The sequence below is a fragment of the Eucyclogobius newberryi genome, unplaced genomic scaffold, assembly GCF_026437365.1.
Source record: "Eucyclogobius newberryi isolate DKJ021-1_F unplaced genomic scaffold, fEucNew1.0.hap1 SCAF_2, whole genome shotgun sequence".
NCBI classification, from domain to species: Eukaryota; Metazoa; Chordata; class Actinopteri; order Gobiiformes; family Gobiidae; genus Eucyclogobius; species Eucyclogobius newberryi.
Genome location: NW_027315834.1, coordinates 5,919,922 through 5,939,881, shown reverse-complemented (window position 1 = coordinate 5,939,881; position 19,960 = coordinate 5,919,922). Strand labels below are relative to the sequence as shown.

Below are 19,960 nucleotides of genomic sequence, written 5' to 3'. Positions count from 1 at the left end.
TGTTTTAAACTGTTTCCAGAGGTGCAAAGTTATCGAGCATCCGAATTATTCACCGTGAGTTTAAATACGCTTTTTACAACTTTCTGAGGTCACTGCTAACAACAACTAACACCATTACACCAGTGTTGCTTCCTGGTTTGCATCCAATAACAACACTGTAATTTGAAACAGAAATCACACAGTGGCCTTATTTTGACCCTATGATCTGATAATACAATACAGCTGTACTCAGGCAAAAGAAAATTGACTTTCTAAAAAAAAAATATTATAATAATAGGTACAGCCCCTTCAATTTGGTAATTTACAATAAAAAAATACATATCTAAAACAAGAGATCTTGAAATAGGTGCAACCAAAGTTACTCGTACAAATAAATAAAAAATAATAATAACAATTGGGTATTTATTTTGTCTGACTACATATTTTTGAGTTAATATAACATTATTGAAATGTATAACCCCAACTAATTTGAATAATAAGAGATTTACAGTTTGGTTTTACAGTGTAGACAATTTAGAAGTGCAGCATAAAACCCAATATTTCAAAATTCCCCTTAGTTTTCAATCAAGCCTTTACATTCGTCCCATTTTTACGCCTTGTGAATTTACCCCACTGTGACGAAACAAAACAGACCAAACGATATCGAGCCGCAAATAACAAACATGAGCTGAATTTGAAGCAAGGCCAAAGAAACAGTCCCTCGCCAAACGGTGTAAAAACAAGAGCGCTTCTTGTGTTTCAATGTGTTAACGACTTACAATAATGAATTAGTGTGTGATGTCAACACAGGATGTAATAGCAGCATAGACACGCCCGAGCGGCATCTGTGTAACAAACCAAACGTACAGCAAAAAACAGTTCAAATGAATGGGATATCGACAATGGACTTCAAATGACATTTAGACACAACTATAGCTTTAAATGGCAGTAAGACCTCAGTAGTAGGAATAATAACGTATACATTTTTCTAAGCAAGGCATTTCCATTTCCATCCAAGTCGGTTCACATGCAAAGGGTATATCATATCTTAAGCGTCTAACACGTCACAAAAACTCATGAACAGTGGGGGGTCTGACTGCACAGTGGTTGTACTGCGATAAAGGTTCCACCTCAAAACGGAAGATAAAGTTTCTCTTTACATGAACAACCCACTTTTTCCCTCGTCTGAAATCGTCTTCCAAGCAAAAGAAAGAGAAAAGAACACATCCACATCATCATTGCAAGGCTTAAATTTTCTTATTTTTCAACTTTTTTAATAAGTTTCTTAAATTGTTTACATTTTACATGCGCTTAAAAAGCCAATAAAAGGACCCAACGGTGGACCTAGGGCGGTCTTCACACATTCACATCACCACATGGGGCACGTTGTCAAGGCAAAAGAAAGAGCAGAGGTCAATAGGTACGGAGGGGGGGGCACTTGTTTCGTCGATAGTAGGCTAGCATTTGTCCGCTCTGGCTAATATCTATGATCAAGTTGCTATCCTGTTGAGTTTCTTACGTCTCGGTCAAAAAACATGTGATTGTTTTCCCATTTCTGACCGTGTTTGGAGAAGCCTGCCCCTGCCGCCACTGAAGACAACTACAGTAATACATACAAGAGCGCCCTCTGCAGGACACACTCAAAAAGATTGGGCTTTTTGTCGTATGCAAAAACTAGCTACCGTCTCCAACGTTTGTGCAAAACGGAAACGAAAAGAAAAGAAGGGGTTTTAGAGTCAGGAGCTGGACATGGGGAGGGGAGGAGGGCGCGCCGGCATTTTCTTGGCACGTTGAGGTCAGGAAAAGGTCGCTAAAATCCCACTCGTGTCGTTTTCCTACGAGCGGCGTCTTCTACATTGTCCGTTTTTGTTTCGTCCGTTCCTTAGTGGCACTTCATAAAGAACATTTTTGACCGAAATTTTTTTAAGCTCCTTTGGTTTTTGGCTGACTGACTTTAAAGTTCAAGTCTTTGCAACAGAACATCCCAGGAAAAGAAGTGCTACTCTTATACAATCAAGCCCCGTTTTGGTAGCAGTCAGCGTTTGTGTCGATCGTTTTTTATTTGTTTTTCCTTTTTCAAAGTGGTTTGTCACCCAGTATTTTCCATCCAGCTCATCACTTAAGCTCGCGGTAGGTCTCTGGGTGAATCTCATTGCTGTGCGTTGTCATGTGTGCTTTGATTGGAAGTGGCAAGAGCCCGGAGACTGCTCATGTATTTGTTTGTTTTTTTGTAAATTAGCAGCCGAAACTGTCAAAAAAGTTGGTTGTGTGCTTTTTTGTTAGAGGTTCCAACTTGTGTTAGGGCCTCCACGGTGTTTTTTTTGTTGTAAGATCTTGAGCCACTTGCGCGAAAAGGGAAGCAGTAAAAGGAATATTTCTAATGTACATTGGTTGGGCGAGTTGTGCGAATTTTTCACAGGGGCAAAAGAGGTTGGGATACTCTGGTTTTTGTCAGTCATTTCAGTAGAGGTGCACTAACCCTTTACCCCTTCCCCATCGGTTTCAGTCTTTAAATTCTCCAGCTACATTAAAGAAAACAAGAACATTCAAAGGTTTGCGTCCCGAAGTCCCCCCAGATTCTGCAGATATGTATAATTCGCTTTTATAGGTACAGTGTAAACTTGGCAAACCATTGTTGCATTCATTTTTTCGAGGTGTTCATTTGGCTTGCAGTCATCGTTTTTGTTTCCTCTTATATCGATATAGAACTACAATAAACAGGACTCTAAAGATGTCTCGTTATCACTATTTCCTAAAAAGTTCTCAACAAAACGTACAGCCAACATAGTGGTTTGTAAAGAATTACCTATTGTAAATTCTTGAAGGCAACAAAAAAGGTATTTTCCACTTCTTTCCAGCAGGGGGCGGACCGCAGCGCGCCAATATGGCTGGCTTTTGGAGCAGTCGCCCCCCATTGAAGCTCTCCCTGTGGTGAAGCTGAGGTAATCTCCCACAATGCAATGCGGGAGAGGCCTTGCCGCCAGCTCCGGACCATCACATCTTCAGGTTTAACTAGTCTATGCAGCAGTGGATGAGGAACAGTTTTTTTTTTTTTTTTTTGATTGATCGAGAGGAGGAAGCAAAAGTCGAAAAAAGGCGTCGAGGAAGAAGTGGCGTGATGAATAAGGTGGTGCAGGGGTCGCGGGAGGGACAGGTTCTTTTCGCTCAGGCACGGCTCGGTTTGCGGGCGGGGCTTTGGGGGTGGGCGGAGGGAGGGTTGTCGTTCCCAGTGCACCCTGGGAAGTGCGGTCCTCAGCTCTCCAGGCTCATAAAGGCCACCACCTGCTCCAGTTTGAAGGCCAGCCGCTGTTTCCGGGCCGCCTCATCCTGCTCCAGCGCACACACGATCTGCAAATGAGACGGAGAAAAGGCGTTTTATAATGTTAGAACTCAGCTTTTGAAATCCATTTCGGTAAAATATTGCCACGAATGCTTTTTTGGATGTAAACTCAAACAATTCAATGTTGAGCCTAAATTATCATGTCACTTTTTTCCATTTAAATTATGTGTGCAAGAACATAATTTATAATTTATCAAAATTATTTGCCTTGGATCAATATAAATGGTTGACATATTATATAGTAAAACTATATAATAAGGCATATCTATGTATGTATGATGAATGTTTTTTAATCATTCACTAATAATTGTCAAAAAAGAGCTAAACATTAAAACATTAATGTAACTAATAATGAATAAATAACGACAGTCTCACTATAAGGCACATCTGCAAAGCATTAATCCATGCTTAATAATTATGAACTCATTGAAAACAATAAACACATCATTAACAGTCAATTCATATTAACTTACCCGATGCCACTTTATAATAATGAGCCTTAATAAAGCATGAACAAAGACTTCATTCATAATGTACACAGAGATCATTTAGAATGATTCAAGCTTATTTAAGGATTAGGGGTATTAATGAACCATTTGTGCATTACGAATTAAGTCTTTGTTTATGCTTTATTATGGATTTTAACAGTGTTTTGACAAACCCTAGTAAATGATTATTAAACATGTGTTAATGATTACTATATTTTTGACAATGGTTAATAAACGTCTATAAATGCCTTGTATATATGCCTTATTATGAGGCGTAACTAAACAAACGTGGGTGTTATTTTGCTTCATAATTGAAAGGTTTGGTGGCTTCTGTGTGCTCACCTCCTCTGTGTATTTGCCCACGTAGGAGTATATCTCACTGAGAGAGCTCATGCTGTTGAACTCGCTCATGTGCATCCGTGATTGTTCAGCCAGGTACGCGTTCATGTCCTGGTCACTGATGGCAGGCATTTTATTGATGTCCGAGTAATACCTGAACACATAGAAACATACATATATATATATAAACAGACGTATTTTTCTTATCTTCATTGACATACCTTGTTTGGAAAAGTGTTGTTAAAGTTTTTATACTTATTACAATACGTCACTATTTGTTTGGGAACAGAATTGCATCACTTTTAATCTAAGAAAGCCTAATTTGCCCTCCTTTTTCTTCTCATGACAACATTTATAGAGTTAATGGGTCCTAATGTCCGTCCTCAAAATGTTATTAGAGTAAACTTTTTAATGCTCTATTACAGTGTCACACATACATAGTGGAAAACGTGAATTATGAAATAAACTAGATTTATTTCATAGATTCACACATTGCATAACGACACTGCACTTCTCGAATGGTCACAAATTGAAAAACATTATAGTAGAGGTTTTTTTTTACTTGTTTAGTTTGAAACTCCATCACTACTGCACTATGTTTGAAACGCCCTTTACATTTTTCATTTTTTCATTCGTTTTTTTAACTGCTAAATGATTATCCATAACCAAGGCTTAAAATATCATTATTTTGATCCACTGGCTTATGTTCCAAGGATTTTTGTTATTATGATACAAGATAATACAAAATGAATGCTGCTGCTGTTTGCATAAGAGTGATGCGGTTTGGGGGATTTGTGGATCAAAAGTGCAGAACGCAGCACAGTTATAACAGTTCCAGCTGCCAAGCATCTCAACGAAATGAGCGGAGAGAAATAGAGCAGTGACGAAATATTTGCCCTTAAGTTCAGCCTGTGCTGTGGGAGAGCAGGTGCGTTTGGCCTTCACGCGCATGTTTTACACAGGCGAAGACAGGAAAGACACCGAGAAGAATTCATTTATTGAGAAATTGAGTTTAAGAGTAGCAATAATTACAAAATAAAGCTAAAGAAATACATGATTGTTCTCTCGGTGTAATTTTGATTTGCAGTGAAAAGCTGGAGCTGCTGTGTTTTCTGCACTTGCACAACATAATCAGAGCAACAATCAAACAAAGCTGACAGCCTGTAGAGAAAGTATAGAGTCTTTAACAGGTTATAAAGCATTATTTGTTTATCTAATAGTTTTTGTATTTGAATTTGAATGAATTTGGAGTTTGAATGCATTTGGAGCTTCTAAAATAGTGCTTTAGCTTATTTCCAATAGAGAAGCAAACAAATGTACATTTTACCCAGGATTTTCAGATTTTGAGCTAAATTTTCGTGTTTTACTGTATATGTCTATTTTTCTTCCATTCTGGAACACTGAACATGCTGAAATAGTCGATGCCTTTTTAGAACATAAAACAACAAAATCAAACATAAGAACCCGTGAGAATAAGTAAAGAAAAAAAAAAAATATTAAGAGGGTGGCATCCACAGAAAAGAGGGGTTAAAGCACATTAAATCCAAAATAAAAGTCCCATTTTGTCCATTGTTGGTTGAATTTGTCCATTTTCAAATTGAGTCCAGTCGGTTATGATGCCAGTCCTTACTCATCAGAGCAGTTTGTGTGCCTGTATGTCCATGGGGGTTTCTAACATAGTATTGTCAAGGGTCTAAAGGCCCAATATTTGTATACATATATATTTCATGTATATAAAGCCATGAAAATTAACTATTTTTGATTACAAAACTTAATCGTAATTGAATAGAGTAATAATTAGGGATAGGCTAACTTTTGGCCATAAATCTCCAGTATATTCTGATTAATCACAAAGCTTTATTTTAACACATCAGTGCAAAATGCCTAGAATCATTTTAATGACATTATTTTTCCTTAATACAGGACTACTCTATTTTTGAAGGTGGAGCAGCGCACAATATAGTTCTATGATTGAGTTTGTAATAATATGAATAATATATTTTGGGGGGGAAATTATGAAAATCTGCCCTACATCTGGGCCTAATCAGCCCCTGGGTCCTAAAATATTTGTATTAGCCATGAAAAAAAACATTTCAATTGATATCTAGTAATAATTGAAATCAAAATTATGAATTTGACTAGTCTTGTTTTGAAAGAATAAGTTTCTGCAAAACAGTATCCAAGCATGAGTTAGGCAGGGTTGCGCACATTCCCCCCTGATGTTTCTTCCACAGCACAGACTGAGGAGTAATGAGCGCTGCCTGCCTGAGCCTGGAGCTGCTCTCTGGTTCAGCCATGCGAGTAGCCTCCATATATCCCTATCCTGACGCCTTCTCCCCGTGATGGAGCAACCGACATATAAATACTCCAAACCGCTTCATCGTGCCCATATTTTATTCACAACCTCTTTGCCTCGTCTGCTGACAAATACATTTAATAAAACTCTCATTTTAACAAATTACCAGTCTCTACAGCCTGCTACTTGTCAGATGATTTTTTTTTTCACTCTCCGGTCTTTTGCATCGTCGCCACACACATCTCTGTACTGTAGATCTGCCGCCCTGGGCCTTTCCATTCAGTCCCAATATGATGTAATTGTGTTTTATGACCAGTAGATTTAAACATGACTACAGTTAAGAGGCTATTATTCATAATGGCATCCTAAACCAGAAAAAGCAAGTTTTGCTGCTCTGTCTATTTGAATACAAAATAGTAGCAACATTTGTTCAGTGTTGGGGAAAAAATACTTAATACTCAAATGTGTTTGTTACAGAATATTGAATACCTGCATAAAATTATTTATAATACATACTCAAGATAATACTTTGAGTTGCATTACATTATCTTGACACTATCTGACACACACTCACTATAAGAGCTGAGTTTTCACTAATTCAGTGCCGTTTAAAGCCTACATTTCATGATCAAATACCACAAACTGTATTCTGAATACCACCAAAAGAAAGAGTAACTGGACCAGAACACAGTTACTCTAAATAAGTATTCAGAATACGTTTGCCCATGTTTTCAGTTGAGTCCCAAACAGTGAATAGTGAATATTCCCGGAGACAAAACTCCAAAGCACTCTGTAAGTTCAGAGTGAATTAAAAGGTTAAATGGCTATAAACATAAAATAAGCTCATATATTTTTTCAAGAAATCGTTTTTACTCAAATAGACAAGATTATTTTCTCTTGTAAACAAGCAAACTGTATTATATATTGTAACGTCTCTTTTAAGTATTGAAAGCAAGTTTAGTGCTCACAAGTTGTCGCTTTATCGCCAGAACAGTATTGTACTACTAATACTGTCGGCCGTAACCACGCCGATAGAACCTCGTCTCTAGAACCTGCTCTTAGCCCCCGCCAGAGACCACCACAAAAGAAGTCGCTCCCATCTCACACACAGGCCCAGCCCCCCCCAAACTTTTAACCAATCCGTAATGACCCGGACCTCACAAAATAACAATGCATTTATCACATTAGTGTGACAGGAACAAGCCACAAGTTGCTACAATATTTCAAAATACCGGTATCTGTTTTTTGGACACATTTTTGGACTGTTTCCCATAGAATAGTTTAATAATGTTAGACTTTTTGTGCTGCACTCACCTCTCCACCCAGCTCTTGTAGCTGGGGATGTCCTTGGCGTACAGCAGCTTGTTGGAGGGCGAGTCTTTGCCCAGGCGGTGCTCTGAGGTGGAGCAAGAGTCCATGAAGGTCTGGGCCACCACAGACAGGCAGGCGTCCGTGATGCTGCTCTTGTGGATGTCAAACACGAACTGAGGGTTCTTGATCACATTCACCCAGAAACGCAGAGGTAGGCTGCAGACACAGGCAAAGGATTCACAATTAGCTGTTATTTTATACATATCATTTTTTTTTTTTTTTTTTGTTAAAACATCTAGCTTTAACAAATTCATCAAAATGAAAAAAAAAACACATTCTGATTATGAGTTCACACTAGGGTTTTGAAAAGTATAGATACAAATTGATACTAAAAGTAGTATCAAAACTAGATACTAATAAAAGTATCGATACTAGAAAAAAACATGGTGATGATGTGATGAATGTGCAAGTATGAAGGCACCCAAAGTAGAGTAAATTCTGTTTAAATATGAGTAAATTCTGTTTAAATATGAGTAAATTCTGTTTAAATATGAGTAAATTCTGTTTATAGTGCAGCAGTCGGTCTTCCAGGTGGTGGACATAACTCTGGTATTATGTTGCAGAAGAGGCTGTGGCACCATCAGTGTCCTTCTCCCGCTGTTCCTTCTACGCTCCATTTAATGCCTTCACTTCAATAATGCCTTTATCTCTTAAAGCAGGTGCTGGCTGCTTCGAATGAATTTTTTCCTTAGTGTCCAGGGATCACAAACTTCACACACCCTTATTTGTGCTGGTGCTTGTTGAGGATAATGGCATTAAAAAAAAAGTTGAAAAAAGGCGAAAGGTGATATTTAGGAAAAGCACAATGTTTCTGACATCAGTTTATCTTAAATATTCAAATATTATGTAGCAGAAACTAAAAAAGAACTGACACTGCAGTACAAGGGAGCTCACAATATCACAGGAAATGAGAAAGGAGAAAAAAAAAAATCGATTTAAACACTGCCCATATCATCCGACTAAGCAGTTCTCCCAACACAACCGCCCACAAAGCTCGCCGCACGCACAATCTCACAAAAGAGGATTTGGACTTAGCGGAAGGAAAAGTCCGCTTTATGATTTAAATATTAATCTGGGCAAAGAATCTAGCGCGATTAGGAGCGGGGATCAAAAGGATATTAACACGGGCGTTGTGCTGCTGTGATGGGGAACGATGTGCTCCAGCTGCCCGGTGTGCGAGTGTCGATACAAAGGAAAGGCTCCCCACCACGCTCTATTCAAAGCACCAGGATAACAAGCACAATTAGCCCTAAAAGTCTTGTGTGAACTGGTTATTTTTGGTCACAGATTTGGGGTTTGATCAGCTGTTACGTCAGCGTTATGCTTACTGCGTATTAGGGCTCCATAATGGGCTCCACAATGGTCAAAAATAGAAATATAGAAATATATAGCACAAAAAACTCTATAAAAATCTACTAACAGAAAACAATACCATTACAATATTCAACATAATTATTGCAATTTAGACATATGCACATCTTAAAGGACACATGTTAGGCTTTTTTTTGGTAGGTATTTACAATTAAATTACGATATATGTAGAGCTTGTTTTACAGTTAGTTCATTGTAAACAGCAATATTGATCTAAAACAGCTTCGAAATAGAAACAGGTCCATTGACTTCCTGTTTAAAACTGCAGAACTTTTAAACCCCGCCTCTTCATAGTGACATTTAATCGCAACAAGCAGCAGATTATATTTATATATAATATATAAATATTTTAAGCCTGCATAATTAGCCCAGATTCTGAATTGTTTAAATAATCATAACTAAGTAGAGAGATGTGGGCGGGGATAGGGTGTAGGTGAAAACAAGACTTTTCTGAGCACTAGGGCCTCACTTACAGGACGATAAAGGATTACTCAAACATACAGGAATCAATCAAAATATAAGTTAGAGAAAGTTCATGGCGAGGGAACACTCTTATAACATGACTAAAAGCTCAAGTAAATCAAGTACATTTTAATTTTTATGCGCATTATGTAACTTTTCTAGAGGAGGAGGATGCTTTATTGGCATTACTAACAGTCTATTTAGAAATGCTGTGGAACATTCCAGGCAAAGTAATAACATCCTAAACACCCGAAAAGTTACATAGTGCACCTTTTAAAAAGTAGTATTATATATATCATATTGTTTCAGGATTGCCTAAACATGATTTTGATACTCTTCCTGTAGCAAACCACATTAATATAGCAAATTTAGGAGAAATAAGTAACAATCTGTGCTCATTTGAGGTTTGATTGTTCAACACACTGCAACACTTAGTAACAATAATATAAAAAAAACTGCCATAATATAAAGCAGCAGTGATTTATTCATCAAAGAAAGTGCTTATCAAGCCTGTGCCTTTATCTAGCGCCTGCACTGCCACTGGCCACTGTGCGGAGAAAGCAAACAACAAAGGAGACTCACAAGCACATTTCCAACCAAAGTAAGTCTCCCCGCTGCTCTTTAGTGGCTTGTCCACCTCTGGTGCAGTGTGACGCTCCTGCCACACTGAGCCAATAAGCCTTTGAATGAGCAGTTGTGCGCTGCAGTGTTGCCTTCAGCAGAAAGCCTGATGAAGTTGCTTTTGTGGACATGGGGTCATTGCTGTTGTGATCCGGGGCAGAGCTTTGGAGACTCAGAGTCACAGGCTGTGGGTGACCACGATGACCTTTCACAAGCAGAAAACATTCTGACTGAACTCTGTAGAGGTGACCCGGACACTGGGCATTGTTCTCCTGATTGTGCAGAGAGGGTTCTTCTACTATGTGCAAGTAGTGGGGACTCATTCATCACTATTTTTCAGCTTTGCCCATACTGTCATGCAGCATCTTCAGCAGTAAAATACCTGAAGTTGTGCTTTGTTTCATTTGTGCATGTTTCACCAGGGCCGCCCAGGGGATTGATGCATTTTGACTTGTTGGTCACATGAACATTTATGTTTTATAGCATGTTTTAGCGGGGAGACTTTTCCCTCATTCTACATTTAAAAGAACAGAGTTTCCGCTGGACCGGAAGTGCAATTACCAAGAGCTGATCGTGTGGCCAAAAGAGGAAAAAGTGGGCGGAATAAGGTTAATAGGAGACAATAAACCAACATACTTGAAAACTGGAGGCAATAGTAGATGTACAGGCAGGTGAAAGTGTCTTGTCCAGGCAGTATGCACTACTGCACTATGCTCTATGCACTATGTTTGGTTCCCCAAACATAATAACCATACACCCTAATCGAGACCCCGATTACATAGACGTCTGTAATAATTTCAAGTTGTAAATCTTTTAAAATGATGTGTATTTGTATTTATTTGAGTAGAAACCACTGCTCTATGGGACCAGCCACCACCACACAAACCCCACCCTGGACCTTCTTGCTGCGATTCAAGAGCGGTTACACATTTGCCTGTACATTTGGTGAATACACGTCTCAGTGATGTCTCCAGCAAGTAAAAGCGAGGACTTTCCGAGTATAATTAAATGTGTGCAGTTTGACAATTTACAAACAAATTGAGAAAGCAAAGAATGGAGTGCGGACGAGTGGAGACATCGCCATGATGCGGCTGGTCCAACAGATACCATCTGGAGCTGTAGTTGGAGCCAGTCAGTCTGAGACACAGGCCCTGGCGCACACACAGCTCTGTCACTGAAACTACAGACTCACTCTGACAGGCTTTCGAGCGCACATCTGTGAGTGGACGTCGCAATAGTGGAGGAAAAACATGACGGTCTTTGAAAGGGTCTATATAAAACCAGAAATGACCTTTTAAAGACATTCTTTTGTTTATTTTTTTTAAAGTGATGAGAGCAAACTGATTGATTGGGGGGGAGGCTTAGTTGAGAGGGCGGGGTTTGTGAAAGACAAAGAAAATACAGCATTATGGAAACATTTGAATATGACACAAGTCCAGGAGTGTTTTGACTGGAAGGACTATTCATGCCTTCAGCAGCTCAAGGATAGACAACTGTAATGCATTTGATCTTGGTTTCTGCCCCCCTAAATGCACTACATCACAGACTTTTTTAATGTAGGCTCAAAGCTTGTTTATTCAGGCTTTTAACACTAAATAATGTCCTGCACTTGTTTGCACTGTTGATTGTACTGTTTTCAGACGTGTGCGATAGTGAACATCTTGATGTTTGTGTACAATATTCAGACGATGTTATTGCGATCCATCAGAAGTGTGCTAAAACCTGCCTGTAAATGTCACATAAAAGTGCAAATCATGCTACACTCTTTATTTTAAAGATTGCACAGCAAGTTTGAACTCTTTTTATGTGCTTAATTGCTTATTTTTAATATTTCCTTTTACAATTGTGATAATATCTATGTTTTGATATATTTCCCACCTCTAATGGTGTTACTTTTGTATGCTTTTATATCGCCTTCGTTTTTATAGAAAAGGAAGGCACGTTGGTTGGAAATAAAGGTTGATTGATTGATTGATTGATTTCATGCATTATTCTGCCCTTTTAAACTCCTTTCTTTGGCCGTTCCCGTAGCATAACTTCAAATAAACGTAACTTCAGAAACTGCAGGATTACCGAAACACACGCAGAATAAACCAAACCTGGTGTGTTGTTTTTTTTAATGAGGATGTTTAAAAGCTCAGTTTAGAATGATTTAGGCTATTTAAAGTAAACCTTTCATTCTGTATTCTAGGCGTTTAACAATAAGGACACAGTAAGATATACATATTTGGAAGCAACCACCCGCATCCACACCAGGGGAGTGCAGGTGTGGCTGTGCAGGGCGAGGTCTCTGCGCTGGGGGTAAACGTGTGTGATGGGGAGAAGTTAATGGTGTGTGAGATGACGATGGGCCTGGTGGGTTTAATGGGACAGGGGCGCACAGGGGGAAGCACAGGGCATTTTGACTCCATAGTGCTGGGCCAAATGAGGGCTTTTGTTCCCTCACAAATTGCAGTCTTTTGTGGCGATTAGAGGTTATGGATAAGCGCACGCCGGGGAGAGGAAAAGAACGACTATATACATGTACAACAGGAGCGAATGCAGCGGCTGGCGTTGAAACTGTTTTGTCCGATCCAGCTTTTTCAGAGGTTTTAGAAATGACCTTTAAAGTCAGTTCTACTAAAAGCATTTCGATTAAACACAATGTATGAGTAGTCCAAGCTTAACTCGCACTGCTAATGGCAATTGTGAGTTGTGAGCTACTGTGTTCTAGTTATTTCAATTAAGCTTATAAGTCTCATTTGGTATACAAAAAAAAGGAAAGATTTAGGAGCAGAAAGGACAATTTTGTAAAAGCCTATATATAGTATGTTTTTGTAATAATCCCACTGAAATCCCTCTGAAAAACTTCAAATTAACACCAGTTTAATGTTCAGCAGTGTAACTGATTATAAATTCTAATATCTTCAAGGATGGGACAGTTACATTTGTATTTAACTTACATTATAGACATATTAAGTCATTCATGCTTATATTTTTTTTATATAAAATGTTTTGTGAAAGTGCTGGTGTGACAGGTGATGTCCCTCTATGTTCAAATATCTCAAATTCAAAGAGTTACACACACAATACTGTAATCCTCGAGAAAAAGCCATTGTATTTTTGTACTTTGCTGCAAAAGTGCGTCACACCACACGACAGAAAAAGAGTTACACCCTCCAACGCCAACTACGCAGACCCCATTGTTCATGACTAATTCTGTCCTCCATCTCCTCTGTCATTTTGGGTCATGGGCTTTGTGATGCATGCTGGGATGTTTTCCGAGGTCAAAGGTTAATGAGGTAATAATGTGTGCTTAACTCTTTTGGGTTCAGCTCGTCACTTACACATTTAATTAGTCTGTTCCCATATCCTGGCTCCCCGCTGCTTCTTTAACCCATACAAACCTCTGAATCGGAGCTCTCCAGGTGACTCAATTAATTATCAGATCGGACTTAGTAGTGCTCGTTTCTCACTATGGAGGGCTTTTTTTTTTTTTTGGCCTAGTTATCTGTGATAATAGATAGGAAGCCTCGGCAGCCAATTGGATTAGCCCCTTGTGGTTGGTTTTAATGAAGATTACACGCCCCTGCGGTTAATGGATATTAGAGAGGGAATAGGCCCGTGGTGAGACTTGGCACTGAATCAAGGTGATGCCAGAGTCGCGCAATGAAAGGTCCTATTGTGCAGATGATCACGTCAGTGCAGATCAGGGCGGTGTGCACGCTTGGTATGTTTTAGTATAATCAGTGACATTTTTGGGTCGTTATAATTGATGACAAAAATCATTCTGGTTTTGGGTAATAGTGGCATTAGAATTTGGTTCTTCTAGTTGTCCTGACCTTTCGCTATGTCATCAAAATGGAGGCGACTAAAAATAAAAAAAAACTACTAAAAATACTGAATTTGCCTTCATCATAAAGTTATCATAATCTCCTATTATTAAATAAACACATATTTAAAAATTACTAATATCGAAACCAGGCTCTGATATCACTCACATGTGTCAAAACCTGGATTTTTCACACTTTGTAATAGTCTGTGGATAATCCCAGATTTTGTATTATGTTCCACATCCCTTTTGCCTCCATTTTGGGATTTAGCATGTGTTTTATAAACATTTTAAAGATCTATTGTTGGTAAAATTAGCTTTTCACAAAAAGCTCAATCTCCCCAGTTGATCTCCAAGTACAGTTATGGTTATGAAGGTGTATGTTACAATCCCCAAAGTTTGAAGCAGTGGATCCATTTCCCAGGACCTTCTTGCTGTGATGCTAAAATGCACGTATAAACAGTTGTAATAGATGTGTCGATGTAGTGAGTGTTTTGTCTGGTGTGTCTCACCAGTTGCTCTTCCATGTGTGCCGGACGTGAGGGTCGTGGATGCTGTGCTTGTCCGCCTGCTCGTCCAGGAAGTCGAACATGTACTTGATAGCCAGGGGCAGGGCGCTGCCTCGGTGAGCTGTGCTGAAGATGGTCTCGAACAGGTCATCCACAAACTTCTGTAACGTGCCCTGGAAAAGAGAGTGAAGGAGGGAGGTTAGATCCTCTGGAATCCAGGCTTCACTCCCCACACAGCTCATCGGAGTTCTATGGGTTGAATCACTTTTGATTGATACTCACCACTGCGGACCAGGAACTTCACCCAAAACCTGCACTATTTGGAGAAGCTTCGACACAATTGCAGGATAATTCAATCAATTTATAGTGCAAAACTCTCAAATGAGAAATATATTTATTTTAGTTTCGTACTTTGATTTTGATTCTGCACAAATCCGTGAGGTTTTCCAGTCCTTTTTTCTTCCCTTTTTTAGGACGCCATAGTTTTGTCATTTCATCAGACGATAGGTAAATGATGATGTAATTATCTTGACATGAAGTGTCACACGATGGTTGGTGTGACGTGTCTAAACAGGTGTTCTTCCTAGGTGTAGGTCAGGCTGACCACAATCCTGCCAACCATTGTGTGAAGCAAAATGGAATTTACCGCCAAAATATGTCAAGGTAATTCACATCATCTTTATCTATTGTCTGATGAAGATAAAACCAAGAAACTATTCTAATAGGGGATATGATTAATATTCTTGATCTACATAAGATGCCATTTGGACCAAGCCAATTTCCAACCAATTTCTCTGATTGGTTAATCTGCCTGCCAATCACAGTCTTACAGGATTGTAAAAATGGGTAGAGCCAATTTTCTAGCGATCACAATTTGGTACTTTTCCAACTCTCCAACACGCTGCCATTGAGAACAAAACATTTGCTTGAATAATAACTTGATATACATAAACCTGCATATATGTTGTTGTTACCATATATATATATATATATATATATATATATATATATATATATATATATATATATATATATATATTGAAAAAGTGGCTGTGGCTCTCTTTGCCACACAATCTGATGCCTTCACAAAGAGTCAGGTCCTATATGTTGTCGCAGAGTTCCTCCCGCGCCTCTATCTCACAGACCTGACCCTTAAATCTGTTTGCAGCTTTGATGGAAGAAACGCTTATTTCACAGCTGACTTTTAATAATATCTGCGAACAGGAGGCGCATCTCCTAAGCCTCTTTGTGCAGCCGGATTAGCTCCTGCACTGCACCATTGACCCTAATTTGATTTAATGTTGGCGACTTTTAAGGAGCAGGAGGAGGATAGAGAGACAGGAGACAGAGTTTAATCCTCTTGTACAGAAAGGAGAGAGATGCACAGGAAAATGCCAGGAGTTGCAATGGGTTGGAAATGAAACGACAAGGGTTTTTTATCAGAGGACAGGCCATTGAGCGCGGCGGATGAGGTGTGTACAGGCACGAGCAAGTCCAAATCCAATTTGAGTCAGAGCGGGTCACCAAATCACCGAGAGGAGAATCCTGTTAGCATGACAATCACAGCTATAATTCTAATATGACCCCTATTTGTGACACTTTATCACTCTTTCTGTAATGACGATAATGCATATATACAGCAACATCATGCCTCCAGAGGTTTACATCGAAGGAAGGATGACCTAAACGTTACATTTATTATAGCTGGTTGAATCTATATCCCACAGTTGACACTTCTGAATTATGTTCGTATAATATAATATATTAGAATGTTGACTGATGTCTAAAATGTCAATGGAACAGCCTCAGGACCTCATGGTCGAAGCAAACATTCAGACATTCTTATGTGTTTAGCATTCATATTTATTTGTAAATTGTTATTCAATTTATGTATTTATTCTATTTATATTTATATACGTGTTCATTCTTTTATTTATGTTTATGCTTAACATTTAATACTGTTAAAGTTCTAGTTTTTATGTTTTTACTTTAAATTGAAGTCTTAGCTGTATTTATTCTCATCCTTTTATCCATGTTAGGATTCTTAGTGTTTCCTCTGCCCTCTGCACCAGGAGCGGTGGTCAGATGTGGCTGCTGGGGCCAGGCTCGTGGGCCCCTGGTGGAGGTTTTGGGGCCGTGTCTCTCTTCTGGGCCCTAGGCTCCTCTGATGCTGCTTCCTCAGCTGGTTTATCTGTACTCAGCCTCATGTGTTTTAGTGCGCGTCTGAGAGTATGAGGATGTGTGTGTATGTGTGAGTGTGTCTCTGTGTGTCTGGGGTGTTTTGCTGTGTGGGTAAGGCGGTTCTGATTGATTGATTGATTGATTGTTTAATTGATTAATTTATTAATTGACTGTTACAAATTAGCTTTAAAACTAAAACTGGTCGTTTTACAAAAATGTTCATTAAAGAAGCATTATTTGTATTGATATCGGTGTTTAGTGCTTCACCTGTGGTGCAGTGGTGAAGGGAGTTGCACCATTTGCCAAATTTCCTCATTCCCCCTTTCATGCTTCAACTGCCCTGCCAAAAAAAGCCTTCGAGACCCCAAAAAAGTTTAAAGACCTTTAAACATGCTCTTGAATACCTTTACTTTGGCATCTCATGTTTTAGTTGAATAAACATATTGGATCTACTGCTTTCATTAGAGTATCTGTGAGGCTCATCAGAATTTGTGTTAGCGCTCTAATGGCAGAAGGGAAAGTAACTCAAATAAAACAAAAGCTAGCTTGCCCTTGGAAATAAAGTTTTTTTGACGCTCAGAGGGACTTACTAAACAGGACTCATCAAACAAGTGTGAATGAAGCTAAATACAACTCCAGGTATGTTTTTGAAGCTGTAACATGAAAAAAGCTCCAAAAAGTGATTTTTGCTTAATATGTGACCTTCAATGTGCCCTGTCCCTATTCAAAGAAATACGTGCAAATGTTCAAGTAATATCGCTAGCTGTTTACTTTACAGATTTTGCCATTAGCGTTGATGCTAGCCTGTTTCTAAAGGCCTTGCGCTTGTTTGGACCAGGTGGAAACAAACTGCTACTCGGTATATGCGACTACTCCGAGATCAAGTATCAGTGTCAAATAGTACTTAAAATTGTGCTGTATCCAAATAACGATTTGAATAACACACACAAGACAAAACATGTGTCTTTACAGCGCTGCTAATTCCACATCTGTGTGCCTCCAGGAGTAAACACCATCTTCCTTATTTTTATTTTTCCCAATATAATTTTGTCTGTCCGTGAAAACTGGGGATCAGCGCTGTCATCTCCATGGGTATAACTTGTCCCCCGCTGTAGACGCCACTCCCCGTGCCGTCCTACCCTGTCATTACGGCGCTCTCTAAACACGACGTGTCATCGAGGGCTATTTGAAGCTGTCTGCTGCCAAAAAGAAGAGCAAACAATCCCTCCATGATGACTCCAAATGGGGAAGGACACACAGAGAGGCCACCGCAATCATCTGTGGCTAGACATGGACATGAGCATGAATGCAAAAGGTTTTGGAGAGTATTGGAAATTTGTGTCTGGATGTGCAATTACAGTACAGGAGAATTCAATCATAGCAGGACTTTTGCACGGTAACTGAAACACATCCGAAGAGGACGAATAAGCTCGAGGAATCATTCTAACGCTCCTTTGTTGTGTTCATGTTAAATCTGTGGCTGCAAAGTAGCTCATCACTGTCATGTTTTATGGGCCTGCCCTATTATTCATAAATAATAGACTGAGATTAGTGAGGTACAGCAAACAGTCCTCAACATTAATATTCCATTTGACTTTAAAACTACAGTATGTATCTGGGACATACAACTCAACAATGGAGATGATAGATGGATACCTGTGGAGTGTATTTTTGGATTTAGCCAAAAAAAGAAAGAAAGCAATAACAGGAAAAGATGTGACAGGAGCAGAGCCTGTGGGGAGAAAGGGACAGAAAGAATGTTGATCAAATGGAGAAAACGGACTCTTAACATGACACATTTACCAGACACTGGGACAGACGGGGCAGATTCACAGGACATATGCCTGACGGAGATTTTTTTTTGTTTTTCGGGCCACTCGATTTTCTTTTGATTGTGACTTGACTTGTGCTGTTTGTTGGTTCTATTTGACACTCACTAAAATAACAAAAAGGTGTTTTCAGATGTTATTCACAAAAATCTACTTTACATATTTGGGTATCTCTAGATTTTAAATAACATTCATTGCTTAATTTGTTTTTCACTGTAGCCCTCAGAGGCAACCGTTGTTGTGATTTTGGGCATTACAAAAATAAATTGAATTGAATTGAATAATAATTTGACAATTTTTCTTCTTTTTTTTTTTGCATTGTTGGCTATGTCGTCATCGTCATAATGATTTTTACAGCAAAAAAAATATTCTGCCTTTAGTCAGCTTTACAATAAGTGAAACGTGTTTATTACATGACATTAATGCTGGAGTAAAGCGATATTGCAAAATTGTATTTATTGCACATAGTAACACACATTATATCGCATTAATTTTTTAAAGAACATTACTTTGTTACATCATTAGAAAATATTGTTGTTTTATTAACTAATTGGTTTAATTGTGTTTCTTGGGTAACCTGCTGCCACCAACTACCTGTAAGAAGACTATTGTATCTCGAATAACCTTTCTGGTTTAATAAAGGACAAATGCATAAATAAACATTAAACTCAAACAATACTTTTGTTTATCTAATATGGCTTTTGTATTGTCTTCAAATACAACATTGTAGGGCTTTATAAAAGGTTATAGGTGGAACACTTCTGATATCACAATTGCGTACGGTCAGGTCTCATTATTTGTACCCGTGCAGAGTAAATCTTGCTGCTATCTCTGCCTGTTCCTGCCCCTTATCCATCCAGAGTGACACTGATCGAGCTAATATGTCTGACGTCAGCTTCGTTGCCATGGGACTCGTATTTATTGGTCAAGTAAAAAAACAAGCACAGTCAATTACGCTGCCTGTCTGCCCAATCATTTCTCAGCGAGAGAAATGGTCCGGCCTCGATCAACTGGTTATTCCACCAAAACAATCCGTCTGGAAGGCTGGAGCGCCGTCTCAATGCGATAACGGCAGGAGGGGTGACGTGTGCGATGGTGCAAATGTGAGGAGAAAGCTATACACTAGTTAGCATCGCGGCTATTAGTTATTGATATTTCTTACAGATGCGCTATGTGACTGTCCTGGTTGAAGGTATGTGCCAGATCTGTGTAAGTATGCATGTTTTTTCCAGGCAATAAAACAACGGTGTCAGAGATAGAAAAGAAGGACAAACTCAAGCGTTTTGGAGCTAAAAATGTTCTTAATATTTCAATACAAAACTATGATTGGTGTGAATTATTACTCATGATATTTATGGTTATG

The 19,960-nt window shown here is 38.9% G+C and overlaps 1 protein-coding gene across 2 annotated transcripts in view; it reads right to left on the bottom strand.

Moving 5' to 3' along the window:
• Positions 1 to 557: 557 nt before the first annotated feature.
• plxna4 (plexin A4) overlaps positions 558 to 19,960 on the bottom strand; it is a 313,531-nt gene continuing 294,128 nt past the window's right edge. For both annotated transcript variants that reach the window (XM_072454782.1, XM_072454783.1), the window contains exons 29-32: positions 14,591 to 14,760; positions 7,757 to 7,969; positions 4,150 to 4,300; positions 558 to 3,327 (exon numbers count right to left, since the gene is read on the bottom strand). In XM_072454782.1, the coding sequence (XP_072310883.1) occupies positions 3,232 to 3,327; positions 4,150 to 4,300; positions 7,757 to 7,969; positions 14,591 to 14,760 (630 nt within the window). In that variant the 3' untranslated portion in view covers positions 558 to 3,231. The remainder of the gene's footprint in view (positions 3,328 to 4,149; positions 4,301 to 7,756; positions 7,970 to 14,590; positions 14,761 to 19,960) is intronic.